General features: G+C 38.0%; 2 protein-coding genes across 2 annotated transcripts in view; one reads left to right on the forward strand and one right to left on the reverse strand.

The window, feature by feature from the left end:
- The window catches only part of LOC113450704 (uncharacterized), a 503870-nt gene that overhangs the window by 64989 nt on the left and 422567 nt on the right, over positions 1-16314 (forward strand). The window lies entirely within an intron of this gene.
- On the reverse strand, positions 1958-15820 carry LOC148126675 (vomeronasal type-2 receptor 26-like). The gene is made up of 5 exons (XM_087923056.1): positions 14971-15820; positions 9222-10016; positions 6063-6275; positions 4253-4379; positions 1958-2868 (listed from the first exon to the last, which is right to left on the reverse strand). Exons 1-5 carry the CDS (start codon positions 15106-15108, stop codon positions 1958-1960), a joined length of 2184 nt encoding a protein of 727 aa, XP_087779182.1. The 5' UTR covers positions 15109-15820.

A 16314-nucleotide genomic window follows, 5' to 3' on the forward strand; every position in this document is an offset into this window, starting at 1 on the left:
TCTCTGTGGCAGCCCCTCAAATATTGGAAGACTGCTAATCATGTCTCCCTTGGACCTTCTCTTTACTAGACTAGTCAAGCCCAGTTCCTGTAAACATTCATCATATGTTTTAGTCTCGAGTCCCCTTATCATCCTTGTTGCTCTTCTCTGTACTTTTTCTCAACATCTTTTTATAGTGTGGTGATCAAAACTGGATGCAGTACTCTAGGTGTGGTCTTACTAAGGCTTTATAGAGTGGTATTAGTACCTCACTTGATCTTGATTGTATCTCTGTTAATTAGCTTTTTTGGCTGCTGCTGCAAACTTCTGGTTGCTATTTAGCTGGTTGTCCACTAAGACTCCAAGATCCCTCTCACAGTTATTGCTATAGAGCCTTGCTTCACCCAATCTGTATGTGTACTTTTGGTTTTTCTTGCCTAAGTGTTAGACTCTACTTTTGTCTACATTAAATATCATTGTGTTAGATACGGCCCAGTGTTCTACTCTGTCAAGATCTATCTGGATCATATTGTTAACATCATCTTTTCACTGTTTTTCAGCTCAGTTCTACTTTAGAAGAACAACATTTAGTGGCACTCATGCCCTTTCCACTTCTAAAATTAATTAAATTTTTTATTGAAATACGGCATTTCCCTTTTCCTATTCAAATATCAATTTTCATTAGAAGGCTGGAGAAGATTGCACAGAAAGATGACAGACTCTCCCACAGGAGGAGATTGAAAGAATCTTGTCCATAAAACCACCTCATTAACTGTATGACATGGACCAGGACGTGGGTATTTGAAAAGTTCCAAGAAGGTGTCTATGGAGATTCTCAGCCATCCATGTCAGAGTTATCCCAAAAGTACTTTTTTTAAGAGGCAACTGGGTTTTCTTGTTTGAATACTTTATTTCAAGAGTTCCAAAAAGATGTCACACCCGTTTGTACTACTTAGGTGACCTTAATGACACAGAAAAATATCCAGGTGGCCTCAATGACTCTCTAAAAGAATGCAAATGACCAGCTTTTCTGCAATTATAAATCCTTCCATTCCCCACCATCCAGTCAGAGCTGAAGAAGCTTCTTGGATGAGAAGTGAAACATCTTCAAAGAAAGATAAGAAAGTCCAGTTGTCTCTTTAAAAGCACCTTTGGGATAACCATGACCTGGATGATTGGGAATTTGCAAAGACATTCAGTCAAGATCAAATGGAGATTCTTTTGATAGCTCCAAGAAAGGTTTGAGGAAGGCTGAGAACCTCTTGGATACTAGAAAGATAGAAAGTGATAATACAGTGAAGGAGGAAGAATAAGTCTCATAGATAAGGCCAGGGCCTATCTTCATTTCCCAATGACAATCTTTGGACTCTTTTGTTTTGATTCTTTGGACTGTCCAAAAGCAGAATATGGTGATGCATGAATTACCACAGCTTGTGATTGAGCATTTATCACTTCTCCCTGACATTAATGGGACATTCAATCATCCCATTCTGTAGAAATTCTTGTATAAAAATCTTATCATGCTCTGTTAGCTGCTTTCTTCTTTAACTTATTTATAATAACTTAGTTGACTAGTTGCTGAATCCAGATTATACTACTCCTAATGTGATCTTGAGTCCAATATTGCAAAGTACACCAACTACAGATGAACGATGATACAACTAAAATAATGGAAATTTTAGGGCACCACCAACATATATTTTTGACATCAGCACAAGTTTCTCATTTCCCAAATATCATGTTTCAAAAACCTGATATCAGGTAGGCTAAAGGCCCAGGACAGATATACCATCTTAAGAATTGAAAAGAGCTGAGTGAACATCTAGGAATTTTACTAGATAAGGATGTGGAACAGAATCTTGCATCAGCCTTTTAATCACTTCAACCAAAATTGTTGGTCTGCTTAGGTATGGAGAGCAGCTGAGAGTATTTTCAGTGTGGCTTGTTGGAAAATGCTGAGACTTAAAATCCTTCTGTCTCACATTTCTTCTTTTCTTCTGGTTGTAAGCTGCTCCTTCATATTCAGGTCTGGCCTCAGAATGATTATGTAGCATTTAGGGATGAAGATGCAGCCAAGCAGCCCAGCACTGGAGGCCAAGATGGAGAAGATCTGCACAGCCACCATGTATTTCCCTTTGGTGCTTAGGTAGGTGGGCACAAAAGTCACCCAGACACTGCAGAAGACCAGCATGCTGAAGGTTATAAGCTTGGCTTCATTAAAAGCCCCAGGCAGGTTCCTGGCCAGGAAAGCCACTATGAAACAGATGGTGGCCAGGAAGCCCAGGTAGCTGAGGGTGATGTAGAACATGACAGTGGAGCCTTCATTGCATTGCAGGATGATCTCTCCAGGTTGAGAGTGAAAGTCAAATTCAGGGAATGGGGGAGAAGCTCCAAGCCAGATGGAGCAGAGGATAATTTGGACAGCAGAACAAGAAAGGATGATGGAATTGGCTAAGCTCTTCCCCAACCATCTCTTCACTCGGTTTCCTGGTTTTGTGGCCAGGAAAGCCAGCGCCACTGTGATTGTCTTGGCCAAGAGAGAGGAAATGGCAACTGAGAAAGTGATGCTGAAAACCATCTGCTGGAAAAGACAGGTGACTTTCCTTGGTTGACCAATGAAAAGAAAAGGAGACAAGAAGCAAAGCAAGAGGGAGACCAGGAGGATAAAAGAGAGGTCACGATTGTTAGCTTTGACAATGGGAGTTTCTAGGTATTGAAAGAATATCACTAAGACAAAACCTGAAGTTAGGAACAAGAATAGGGCAAAGGAGACCAGGATGATGCCCAGATATTCTTCATACAGTAGGAAGGATACAGTTTTGGGAATACATTGAACTCGGTCTTCATTTGGATATTTATCTTCCGGACAGTTCATGCATTGATCCATATCTGAGAAAACAACAAAGCAACATTTTTTTAACCTTCTGTCCTTTTACATTTCAAGAAATACTTTCTTGCCACAACAGTTGATACCATAAGTATTTTTTAAAAACATTTGTTTAGAATTGAACCAAAAAAAATCTGAAGAATATAATTTTCTATCTCTACATTTGTTTGTCATCTCTCTCTCTCAGACACACACATCTAGCTAGCTAAATAGCTAGATAGATAGCTATTTAGTTAGCTACCATCATCTATCATCATCCATCTATCTATCTATATATCTTTCACCCATCCATTAGCTATCTATATCATCATTATCTGTCTGTCTGTCGGTCTATTGATCTATTTTTCTATCTATCTATCTATCTATCTATCTATCTATTTTTTGTCTATCATCTATTATCTATCTATCCATCATCATCCATCCATCCATCCATCCATCCATCCATCTATCCATTAGCTATCTAGCTATCATCATACATCTATCATCATCCATCCATCGTCTGTTTGTCTGTCTATCTATCTATCTATCTATCAGCTATCTATTGAGCTATTTATCTATCTATCATCTATCTGTCATCATCATTCATTTATCCATCCATCCATCTATCCATCTATCCATCCATATATTTATCTATCTATTTATCGATCTATCATCGATCAGCTATATCTATATTGCTAAGGTGTATCAAATTGGGGGAAGTTCTAGGAAATGAATAATTTCCTCCGAAATGTGCAGATATTTGATAGGAAGCTACATTATTAGAAGTGAGAAAATGAAATAGTTAACTTTTCTAGGGAAACATCCTGGGTTCTACCAGATGACACTTGTTAATATACTGGATCCCAAAGATGTCTTATCTTATAAAACCTAGTTAACTTAAACAGAAAACTAGTCCTGCAAGTAAGCAGAAATGGCTGCTGGCAGCAATGGTAAAATGTGTCAAGTGAAGTGCAGTCATAACTGTCCACTTCATTGTAGAGCAGCAACACCTTCCAAGTAAGCCCCAAGGGGAAGCCCATGGAGAACACATCAAAATTAGCCTTTTATTATTATTTTAGGTGGACCTAAAATAGCGCCTTGAGTTTCCAAGAATGTTCCTAGAAATAAAGACATGGAAGATCACATTCAAAAATAAAAAGCAGAAGAGATATTGAGTCTGGGTGTAATAAAGTTTGTTCAATATTTCACACTTCTGTCTCTATCCAGCTTCTCCTTTAAGATTTTTTTTTTACTATTCTTTCCTTTAGATCGTAAATTGTCCAGTATAAAAATTAACAAGAAAGCAGCTAAGCAGCTAAGCTTCAAACTGTTGAATTTGCAGTTCCATATAAACACTTTGGATGAATCCACTTCTACAAGCCCTTCCATTATCTTCAGCTGGAGCACCTTCTTGAATGGAGATGGTTCCCTCTGGACAAGGAATGCAGTCATAGCAGCAAACTGGCTCTCCTTCTCGAGCTTGCTTGACAGATCCTGGTTGACATTTTTCCACACATTTGGACTGAGGAAGAGACTAAGCAGAAAAACAGGGAATTGTTTTAAAAAAACCATTATCACTAACCAGCCTGACATGCTGACATGTTCTTGAAATAAGATTTAAAGTGACTGCTAAATTTCTAAAACTGTAGTGATATGACAAAGATGTGAGGTCATTAGAACATGTCCCTCAAAAAGAGTGAGCCAGGGATCTTTTGCTGCAGAATCTGGGCGATAGATACAAGTTGTCAGAAGGACATATTTATAAGGCTTAACTAGGTATACAAGACAAGTGCTGAATAACTTCAATAAGATAACAACTGGCATGGAAAAACAAATTTGTTCCACGCTAGTTGAACAATAATATATCTGAATTACGAATTTGTATAATTAGCATAAAACTAATACAAAGTTTGTTATTAGTTACATTTGGAGACTTCATTCCCCCCCAAAAAAAGACTTGAGGAGGCTAACAACCAAGATGAACGTTTGCATTCAAGGGTTTTCAGATAAGGTGCTCTCTTGTAGAAGTAAAGGCCAAATCTAAGGAGAAATTCCTTTCAAATTGTCCCTCATTATATCAGATATCAGGAAAGGCTTTTCTCGTCAACCCAAGAAGACAGATACAGACTTCAGAGAGTAATTAGGACTGCAGAAAAAACAATTACTACCCACCTGCCTTCAATCGAGGACCTGTATGCTTCACAAGTCAAAAAGAGGGCTGTGAAAATATTTAGAGACTCCTCACATTCCAAACAAAAACTGTTTCAACTCCTACCCTCAGAATGGTGCTATGGAGCACTACACACTAGAATGAGTAGACATAAGGACAGTTTTTTCCCAAAAACCATCACTCTGCTAAACAAATAATTCCCTGAACACTGTCCAATTATTTACAAAGTCTGTGCTACTATTACTATTAATTGTCTCATCACTCATTATCACCCACCCCCTCCAACTTGTGATTGTATGACTGTAGCTTTGTCGCTTGTATCCTTACGATCTATATTGACTGTTTCCTGATATGATTTGATTGCTTATTGTACACTGTCACTATCATTAAGTGTTGTACCTTTTGATTCTTGACTCTTGATGAATCTATCTTTTCTTTTATGTACACTGAGAGCATTTGCACCAAGACAAATTCCTTGTGTGTCCAATCACACTTGGCCAATAAATAATTTTATTCTATTCTATTCTATTCTATTCTCTGCATCAAAGTCATGTTTCAATGCTTCCATTTTTTCGGTCAGGGTATAGCAGAACACCATTATAACTCCGTGGGAACTCACAGCTTTGGACCTCCTTCCTAGGAGCAGAAGGTTTATTGCTCTTTCTCACTGGGTGAAAAAGAGGCAGGGATAACTCTGGCCAGGTCTGAGTTGCTTCAATATATCTTTATTGCCATTTCATGGAACACTCAACCCAACAAGAGCAAGATGAATCCTGATTACAAGGCTTATTTCCCACTGGAACCAAAAGGGCCTTCATCTAGTTTAAATTCAACTTCATGAACTCAGGCAGTAATCCACAAAATTGCCTTCTTCGTTTACAATCAGAAGACAACCTGAGGCTATCATTCCTAGCACTTGAAGGTCTTTTACCATTTTTCTTGTGGCTTCTCCATTTCAACAATAAGCCTTGGTTTAAAAAACTTAGCCCAATGAAATGGCTTGCAATCCTTTGGAAAAGAGAGAAAAGACATAAATGTTTCTCTCACCTTGTTGTACAACTTTAGCCATAACAAAAGAAGTTGGTTGATAATAATTGTCTTTCTTTCAAAAGTCACCATTTTCTGTTTGATGACAGACTTCTTAGGGAAATACAGCCAGCTCACAATCTTCAGGTTAGCTGCTAAATCTCCATTTTGGTCCAAGTACAGTTCGTATATGGAAAGATTGAGAAACTCATTCTTCTCCAGAAAGGGTTGAAACTAGAATGGGAACATCCAGAAATTTTAAAAGCAGTAAACATGGCAACTTATCCCTTTTTCTTCTTTCTTCTACTACATTGATTTAATTGGAAAATAGTCCTGTTTGGGAGAATAGGTTTTACCAGTAAAAATTAAAAAGAAAAGTTCAGCAAAATTTGTCAATAATACTGACAATTCATGTATTAGACATATTATATATGGAAAAAATATATGTATTTTCCTATTATACCTAAGAAATTATACAACCAAAGAAACTTCATCATTCTTCTTAATTTGACCTTTTTGAAAGTTATCTGAACACTTATATAAGTATATCATGTTTTTGTAACTTGTTATTCTGCAAAGTTAAAAATATTATGTTCTTAGCCGAAGTGGGGATTTTAATTTGGCTTGAGATTTCATGTCAGGAATACTAGGTCATCCTGGCATTGTTTTTGTGATGGAAGTCCCTAGAAATCCTATGTGTGAGAAACAGGAACGATTATGTAACCTTTTATAGGTGATATATTATAAATATTTGTAACCACCAGAAAGACAGTGTTTCCTTTCTCCTACTTGTTTGGGAGTTGGCACATAGTGCTTTTCAGCTCTCCGCACGGCACTGCTGATGGTTTTTTCACACATGCGTGTAGTGTGCATCAGACGCACATGTTTCAAACGACACACACACGTGCAAAATCATCACCAAACTGGTAGTAACACTGGTTGAATCCCACCCCTGCTTGGTCTTCCCCACCTGCTGTATGTACATTATCCAATAGGACATACCCATAGCCAAGAATCATCTATCATGCTCTCCAGTAATCTTGCGTGCCAGAAGCTTTGGCCACCTAGCAAATATCTATGAAAATATTTAAGGCATACATTATTCCCCCCCACTCTCTTTCTTCTGACAACTCAAAAAGACCAGAGAAATATTTTTGAGTTGACACCCTCGTTTTGTAGGCTGTACCTGGGGGGAGGGAGGGGAAATTCAGTGTTTTTCTGGTGAGACCAGTCTATCTGGGCACCCTGGTCTACCCAAATATGGGATGGAACATACTATTTTCACTTTCACCTTTCAGTCCCAATCCAGGAGCCTTTGCAGGCAGTTGCTTCTGTGACAAACTATTTTGTGTTAAATTTAAATTTACCAAAAAGAAATGACCACCCGATGTTAGCTGATATTAAATTCAAAACACATCTTAATGGTTTCTCAAGATGGGCTAAAGAAAGCTTGAATGGAATTTAAGAGCAAGACAAGTACGAAGTCTTCCATATAGAAGGAGAAAAATGAAACACAGGGCAAGAAGGATGAGGGATTCCAAATTCGATAGTTGTGAAAATGATCTCAAAATAGTAGTAGTTGCAAACCAAACATGAATCAGCAGCGTGTTATCCTAGGAAGAAAGCAAATGCATCCAGAAGAACCCCAGGAAGCGAATGATGATTTCAAGGGAAACCCCAAGTGCCCCTTGCAGGAAACACACTTGGAAAAGATGTTGCACAAACACTGGATGAGGATTTAGGGAACAGTAACATAGCCAAGGAAGAGATGAAAGGTGTCAACGCATAAAACATTCCTATGCCTGTTTCCAAGTTGCCATAAACAAGGGAACGGTGGGAAATCTGAAGGAGCAGTATGGCAATAAAACCAGAAGTACATTCCACCATTATTTTAAAAAGATTGCAGCTAGGCTACCGGATCTTCTGGCCTCGAAAGCCCTTCATTGGAGAAGGTGATTTATGACACCTGGTCTGTGAATGTGCTTCCTTGGAGAATCTGATTTATCATACACCCAAGGGCGGGATGGGGGAAACAGGGTCACAGGTGACTGTGAATTATATATGCCAAAGTTGGCTTCATGTAGAGTAATGCCAGCATGTTGCTTCTAATAAATCTTTTTGGTTTTTTTTTTTAAAGCTTGGCTTTAGGCTGATGATTTAATTAGGGCAATTGCCAAACTCTGACAAAAGGAGCTGCCTTTAACCTTGAGGACAGACATCAAGAAGAGCCACCTTAGTCCATTGGAGCAGAAAATCAGGAGTCTGGGAACGCCTGTTTCAACTAATACAATCTAGGAGCCACGATGATGCAGAAGTTAGAATGCAATAATGCAGGCTACTTCTGCTGATCACTGGCTGCCAGCAATTTGGGTCTCACCAGTTCAAGGTGACTCACTCTTCCATCCTTCCGAGGTCAGTAAAAGGATGACGCAAAGGGGAAAAAAGCTTCTTTAAAAAAGAGAGTTTTAGCGGTGAGCCAGAGAACCAAAGAAGTTGAGTCTCCTCTTCACTGATTGTCTTAATCCAAAGAATGAGTAGCCATCAGTCAGATTAGTTTTGATTGAGATTTGTGCAAAGATGAGAGGCTGAGCTTGAAGGTTGCCTGGAAGACTCCTTCAAATATATGAAGGTAAAATTCTATAATGCTAATTGTAACCCCATATGTATAGGAACTTATTTAAAAATGCACAACTTTAAAATATTAGCAGTTTTTATTATAAAACCATGTAAGGCATAGTTCTTGTTTTTGTGAATATTATTGTCTAAGCCAAGGGATTTTAAACTTGGCCAGTTTAAGACTTGTGGATTTCAACTCCCAGAATTCCCAAGCTTAACATGACCGGAGGAGGAATTCTGGGAGTTGAAGTCCACAAGTCTTAAAGCTGTCAAGTTTGGAGACCCCTGATCTAAGCGATTAGATTGACCAAACCTTTCGACATTGTGTAGCACAACTGGACTCACTGGAGAAGAGACTAATGCTAGGAATGATTGAGGGCAAAAGAAGAAGAGGACAGCAGAGAATGAGGTGGCTGGATGGAGTCACTGAAGAAGTCAGCGTGAGCTTAAATGGACTCCACAGTCGGACACAACTTCATGACGAACAACAAAAAGCACAGCTAGAAAGATGGAGTTCCCCTCTTCAAAGGAAATGTAGAATGGATCCTTGTCGGGTCCCCTTACCTCCCACGACTGCAGTCTTGAAGCCTCCAACCTTTCTTTCCCCTTCGTCTTTCTCCACCTGGATCTGGAGGAATACGCAGCATTCAAGGCATGGGCCAGAGCATTAATGGCAGTGTAAATATGGTGGTCGTTCCAGACTTGAATCATGTTCTTTTTGTTTTGGGTGTCCAGTGGTGCTTTCTCAATGCATCTTTTCCGGCCTTTGACAGAAAAGATGTGCTTTGAAAAAAAACAAAGAAACGACTCGTCCCCCAAGGGTGGCTTCACATAGAAATGGAGTTTAAAGGCATCCTTTGGGGGCTGTTTTTTTTCCTCTAAAGCAACAGTCCATATACTATTAATATATTTGAGATATATATCATTTTCCAGTGGAAATAGATCAATGAGTGTGGTGATCCAGACTTTCCCTTCAATGGGTCCTGGCAAATGCCTAAATGTTAAATGGAAAGGAAGAATTCTGTCCAAAACAGCACCAAATTCTATGTAGTGAAGAAAGACATTAACTTGTGTCCATTTAGAGAGGCCATCCCTGATGTGTTCTGTTTTTCCAGTTGTTGAGAATTGCTGTGACAGAACCACACAGATTCCATTCTTGACAAGCAAAGGAGTCAATGTCCTCATGAAATTATCCCCGTTTTCTGTGTCTGAAGCAAAAAGACCAATCAAGGTCCATCTGAAATGGAGGAGCAGTTGGACAATTGCTGGGTAGAGGATGTCTTTTGGGGGTAAAAGCCGGTGATAAAAGGGCAATTGACTTTTATCATGCAGTGACTCTGAAAAGTATTGAAAATTGATCTGAAAGAGCAATTAAGAAAATTTCATTATATTTGGAATCAGATCAATTCCAAAATATTAGCTTTAAAGAAATCCAATTTAGTTTTGATCAATTTGTTTCTTGTTTATCATAACTAAATTGGATTTCTTTAAATCTAAAACAAATAGTTTACTGTTGATTAGTTATTAATTAATGACTAATCAGCAATAGTCATTAAAACAGATCTAGAAAAAACATAACATTAGCAAGACATAACATTAACAAGACTGTATATAATAACAGCAAAGAAAATAAGTTAAAAAGTGTTAACTCATAAAATATTTCTGTATTTTTTTGTCCAATAATTTTTTATTATTTTCTACCAGTACAAATCTCAGTTACTTTTTCAAAAACATTAACATCCACATATAATATTGTCTTATACTTTAACATCTATTCGTACCTATCTTAGTCTATATTATCTTTGTTTATCATTAATCATCAATGCATATTGCCTTGATATTACAGTTATTATTATACATCTTTAATATTGCCTTATTCTTTTAACATCTATTCATACCTATCCTTAATCCATATTAAACTTATTATTATAAATCTTTCATCCTTCTGTCTATCCTATTATATCTTGTGTGTCACTTTCTTGAGAATTCTTATTTAATCATTTAATCATCTAATTCTTATCTCTCTTTTTCTAGCCACATGTACCATCTATGCCAAATTGAGTAGTATTCTGAGTCTTCTTTCTTTCTCATTTTAATTGTGAGCATGTCCATCTCAGCACAGTCTGCTATTTTTTACATAATTAACTCTTCAATTGGAATCCTCTGCTCTTTCCATTTTTGCACGTAAGCTATTCTGGCCACTGACAGTACGTGTAAAATTAAATACTTAAACTTTTTTGGATATTGTTTTTGAATAATCCCAAGTAAATAGATTTCCAGTTTAAATTCAATTTGGAATCCAATAATTTCTTGTGTCCACTTCCTAATTTTATTCCAATAGGTCCTGGCCTGAGGGCATAGCTCGCACAAGCATGAAGCCTAGAACACCAGTCTGAAGATGGCAAATGGGACCTTGTCGAAATGTCGCCAAGACCCGAACACACACACACACACACACACATATTCTTAAGTTTTCGCAGGTACTTACATGTATGGCATTCAGCTTTGTTCGGGTATTTTCCCACGTCATTGTAGCTGTTTTGCTAAGTGTTTAGCTAGGTTTTGTAGTGGTGCTCCTCTGGAGCTGACTATGGGTCTGAGAGGTATGCCTTCTTTGTGTATTTTTGGGAGGCCGTATAGTTTGGGGCATCTGGAAGATTTCTCTATTGGTCTGATTGTCTGTTGGATCTCTTTGCTCATGTGGCTGGTTATAATTTTCTTCTTGGTTAATTTTTCCAGATATGTGGTTGGGTCCGTCTTTATGGGTTTGTATGTGGAGTCTTGGGGTAGGTCTGTCAATTTTGTTTCATAGTCTTTTCTATTCATTACTACTGTGGCATTCCCTTTGTCTGCTGGAAGTATGATTATGCTGCTATCCTTTTTTAGGGCTTGCAGCTCTTTGAGTTCTTCTTTGTGCAAGTTGCTTTTGGGTGGTTTGCTTGTGCATAGGATGTTAGTAACTAGGTGTCTTATTCTATCAGCTTCATCTGTATTTAATTTACTTAGGCTGGATTCTACTGCACATATGATGGATTCTGTGGGGATTTTGGGGGGGGTCCTATAGCATAATTGAATCCTTTGGTTAAGACATCTGTTTCTGTTTTGGTGAATTCTCTGTTGGAAACGTTATATACTAATTGTTTCAGGTGTTGTTGTGTGTTGTTGGGGGCTTTCTTGTCATGTTCTAATTTCTTTAGTTTCTTCAAGAGTTTGTCATTTTTGTAAGTGGTTTCAGTTTCAGCTCTCCAAGTTGTAAGTTGTTTTATCCTGTCCCAAAGTAGAGGGTGGATTTGGCTGCTCAACTTCAGGTGTAGAGGTCTGATATTTGTTTTCTTAAGTTTTCGCAGGTACTTACATTTATGGTATTCAGCTCTGTTTGGGTATTTTCCCATGTCATTGTTCTTCTGCTTTTAAAGTTGTAGCAACGTTTGGGCAGAATCTCACAATACAGAAGCCTGATGAAGGCAGATGAGATTTGGCCAAAACATTGCTACAACTTTAAAAGCAGAACCACAATGATGTGGGAAAATACCCAAACAAAGCTAAATGCCATACACACACACACACACACACATATATACAGTATTTTAACAAAAAAACCCAAATAACCAAAAATCCATATCTATATCTATATCTATATATCTATACTATTCATTTTCCCACTATGACGTGGGAAAATACCCAAACAAAGCTGAATACCATACACCCGTGAAAACCTAAGAAAACATATATATTTTGGGAGCATATATATATATATATATATATGAATGAATGAATGAATGAATGAATGAATGAATGAATAAATGTTTTCTTAAGTTTTCATGGGTACTTACATATATGGCATTCAGCTTTGTTCAGGTATTTTCCCACGTTATTATAGTTGTGCTTTTAAAGTTGAAGCAACGTTTCAGCAGAAGCTTATATATATAATATGATATATATATATATCATATTAATTTTAATCACAGGAAATACGTTGTTTTAATAGAAGAATCCAAACAGGTTATTTGCTCAATCTGTGATTGAAGATTACAGAATACAGAATAACAAAGTTGAAGGGGATCTTGGAGGTCTAATCCAATTTCCTGCTCTGGCAGGAAACCCTTTACCATTTCAGGCAACTGATTGTACTTTTGTCATACATCTTCTTACAAACTTCCTACATTGGAGCATTCATAACTTCTGGAGGCAAGTTGTTCCACTGATTAATGATTCTAACTGTTAGGAAATTTCTCCTTAATTCCAGGTTGCTTCTCTCCTTGATTAGTTTCCATCTGTTGCTTCTTGTCCTGCTTTCAGGTGCTTTGGAAAATAGGTCGACTCCCTCTTCTTTGTGGCAACCCCTTTGATACTGGAAGACTGCTATTATGTCTCCCCTAGTCCTTCTTTGTGTAAGAAAGAGGTCAATAGCTTTCTTATACAATTCACATTCAAATATTTATCATATTTATTTATATATCAAACCTCTTAACGTCCATCTCCCTCACATAATAGATCTGTTTTGTCTATCTCTGGAGTCTGACAAATACAAGTCTGTTTATTATAAGGGTTTTGCTTAAATCTTCCCTATTTAACCATTCTGTCAAGCTGCTCAAATGTCTTAAGATACTTCCACATTGAAATAATCGCCAATTTGGAATTACATTTATAATGGCTCATCCATTTCACTGTGCCATCCTTACTGAGCATCGCTATAGTTTTCTTAGTTTCAAGATCTGAATTCATTCTGCAGTAATCTTTTTAGCTTGTTCTCCTGTAGCACAAGAGATCAGAAGACCACATATCCTAATTGTGATGACCCAGGAGTGGCACAAAGGCAACACATTCAAATAAGCAAGTCCCTTTATTATCTCCAACTTAGCCCCAATGTCCAGGTTACCTTTAGCTGGAGAAAAACTCTCCCAAGAACAGTCTTTAAGTGGAGGAAATTCATTCCAAAAACAAAGTACATACAAACTGTAACTAAAAATCTAAACAAACCATGCTTCAGTAATTGACTTGACAGGGCAGGAGAAGGAATTGCAGATTTGAAAGCAAACACAGTTGGGAAGATGCCAGGAACACAGATAAGCCTTGATGATACCAGATAATTCACAATTTGCTCCCAACAAGTTGCTATGTGAAGCTTCCCTTTTTAAACACTGTGTTCCCAGCTGCAGCTAATGAGGGAAATCAGTGTCTTTTCCTCCCCCTTAAGCCATGCCACTCATGTTACTTCTCCATTCCTTTCTGCATGCAATAGGCTGTAGAAGGGGTGGGCCTGGGTCTTCCTCCGAATACCCTCTCCCTTGCTCTACCTCTTCCCTGCTCTGCCCAGCTGGACTGTGCCCTTCCACAGTTTCTTCCACAGCCAACCGAGCCAACTCCCATGCCCCTCCCAATCAGATTCCGACAGGGGCATGACACTAATATAGTTTGTCAGTTGTGTAATTCAAGAAGTCTTTAACTGAAATTTTGTCTCTTCCAAAAGACAGAATTTGGGGAGTCTTATTACATTCCATAAATGTAATACAATAATTTGGCATGGGCCTAAGACAGAGTCTTGAGTACCACATTGCATGCTTCCTTTTGTGTAATTTAATTTCTTTGAGGACTACACACTAACTGCTCTTGGTCAACCAAAACTCTGTCTAAAGTCTTCCTGTTCTTCAACAAGAAATAATTGGTTCATCTCTCCACTCTCAGCTCTAATCAAGAGGATCCTAGCATATACAGTATTTTAACAAGAATGTCTAATAGACCAGGAGGTCTGTAAATTATGTTTTATTCTTTTTTAATATGTATTGGAATTATGTATTGGTATGTGTAGATGAACCTGCCAATAGAGAACACACCACTATTAGGGATAATTTTTTGAATATTTTATCTGGTAGAAAAATCCTCTCAAGGGTCTTTATTGCCCTTCAAGCCATTTATGATGAACTTTAAGGATAAAAAATAACGAGCACGTGGGCTAAAATGTTTACCATTGAAAATATCATTATTTTTGTTAACATTATATTCAAAGGATGATTTCCCATCTCTGCTATACCTTCCTTTTTAAAGAAGACCCTTTGTTTGAACGTAGAGACTGTCCTGACCTTCCCACGCATGAACCAGAAGACCCAAAGCAATGATGAGGATGTCATGAGAGGATATTGTGTTTTGATCTTTGCCTCTTAAACACTGTAGATCCCAATTCCTAACCATTTCACCTAGAATGGACACATTGAAAAGCAGTTCTTCAATTTCAAATTGAAGATACGGATGGATCTATCACAAACAGGCTTACCACCCCTTGAAATTAACTGTAGTAAAACACATGCACACAAACCTGAGGGACTTTGTAGGTGCCTACTAATGTTGACATCTGGATGGAGATGTCATCGTTAGCTGAATCAACAAGAGCCAAAAGGTGGTCCTTCCTTCCACAACTGTAGTTGGGAATATTGGCTTCTCCCGTTGAGAACATATCTAGCAAGGCATCTGAAGTCAGAAGTCGGTCCAAATAATTATCATGGATGTTGTAGCCAAGTGTGAGATTTTTCAGAAGCCCAGGAGTCTTGTTGACCAATTGAATATTAAAAACGTAGCGTAGTACTCTAAACTTTTCAATAGGTAAACTAACATAAAAATGTTTATGTTATTATCATCATCATCATTACGATCAAAAGCAAAATACCATTTCAATTTTATTTCTCTTTGCCTTTTGATCAGTGATGGGTTTCCAAATGTTTTCCTTCCAGATCTATGAGTAGTTCTATGCATGCGTGTGCATGCCTAACAAGTGCTTTGCATGCTCTTTCAGGGCTCAAAGACCCACTCCTTTCGGAACACTCTTGAGTCAGCTAAGCCAAAAACAAGGGAATATAGGAGAGCTAATGGTGGGGGCAGGTGGGTGAGTCTAGTCAGAGGTGGTATTTGCCAGTTCTTCAAACTAGTAAAAATCTCCGCTACTGGTACAAGAGAACCGGTCCAAACTGCCTGAATACCACCTCTGCTTCTGAGGCTTAAGCCAATATTGATCCAAATCAAGAGTCAAATGATAGTTCCCCAACACCTTTTCTTTTTAATAAGTATTGGGAAGATCAGCTGGAGACAGTTTTCCACTAAGCTTAAGAATCATAAATAAACTGTTATATGAGCCTTGGTGGTGCAGTGGTTAGAGTGCAGTACTTCAGGCTACTTTTCCTGCTTGCTGCCTGCCTGCAATTTGGCAGTTCCAACCTCACCAGACTCAAGGGTGACTCAGCCTTCGATTCTTCCAAGGTAGGTAAAATGAGGAGCCAAATTGTTGGAGGCAATATATTGACTCTGTAAATTGCTTAGAGAGGGCTGTAAAGCACTGTAAAGCAGTATATAAGTCTAAGTGCTATTGCTGTTTGTAATAGCACTAATTTTCAACTGCCAAGTAAGCAGGATTCAAAATCATTCAGTCATTAAAATACAATCATTGTTATAGGAAGAGGTTGTTTCATAAGTGATCGAGAAAAGCAGTTGTAAAATCAAGTCATTCTCTGTTCCTATAAGGATCAGGTATTAAGTATGAAAGAGTGGTTGTAAAAATATATAAATGGGCTGGGCAGAGGCAACTACACCTCATTCACTAACTACTTTAAACTACAGTTACAATAACTCATGAGAGGACCAGGAAGGAATCTGACTTTTTAAAGATATT

The sequence above is a fragment of the Pseudonaja textilis genome, chromosome 2, assembly GCF_049901715.1.
Source record: "Pseudonaja textilis isolate UNSWEBS1 chromosome 2, rPseTex1.2, whole genome shotgun sequence".
NCBI classification, from domain to species: domain Eukaryota; kingdom Metazoa; phylum Chordata; class Lepidosauria; order Squamata; family Elapidae; genus Pseudonaja; species Pseudonaja textilis.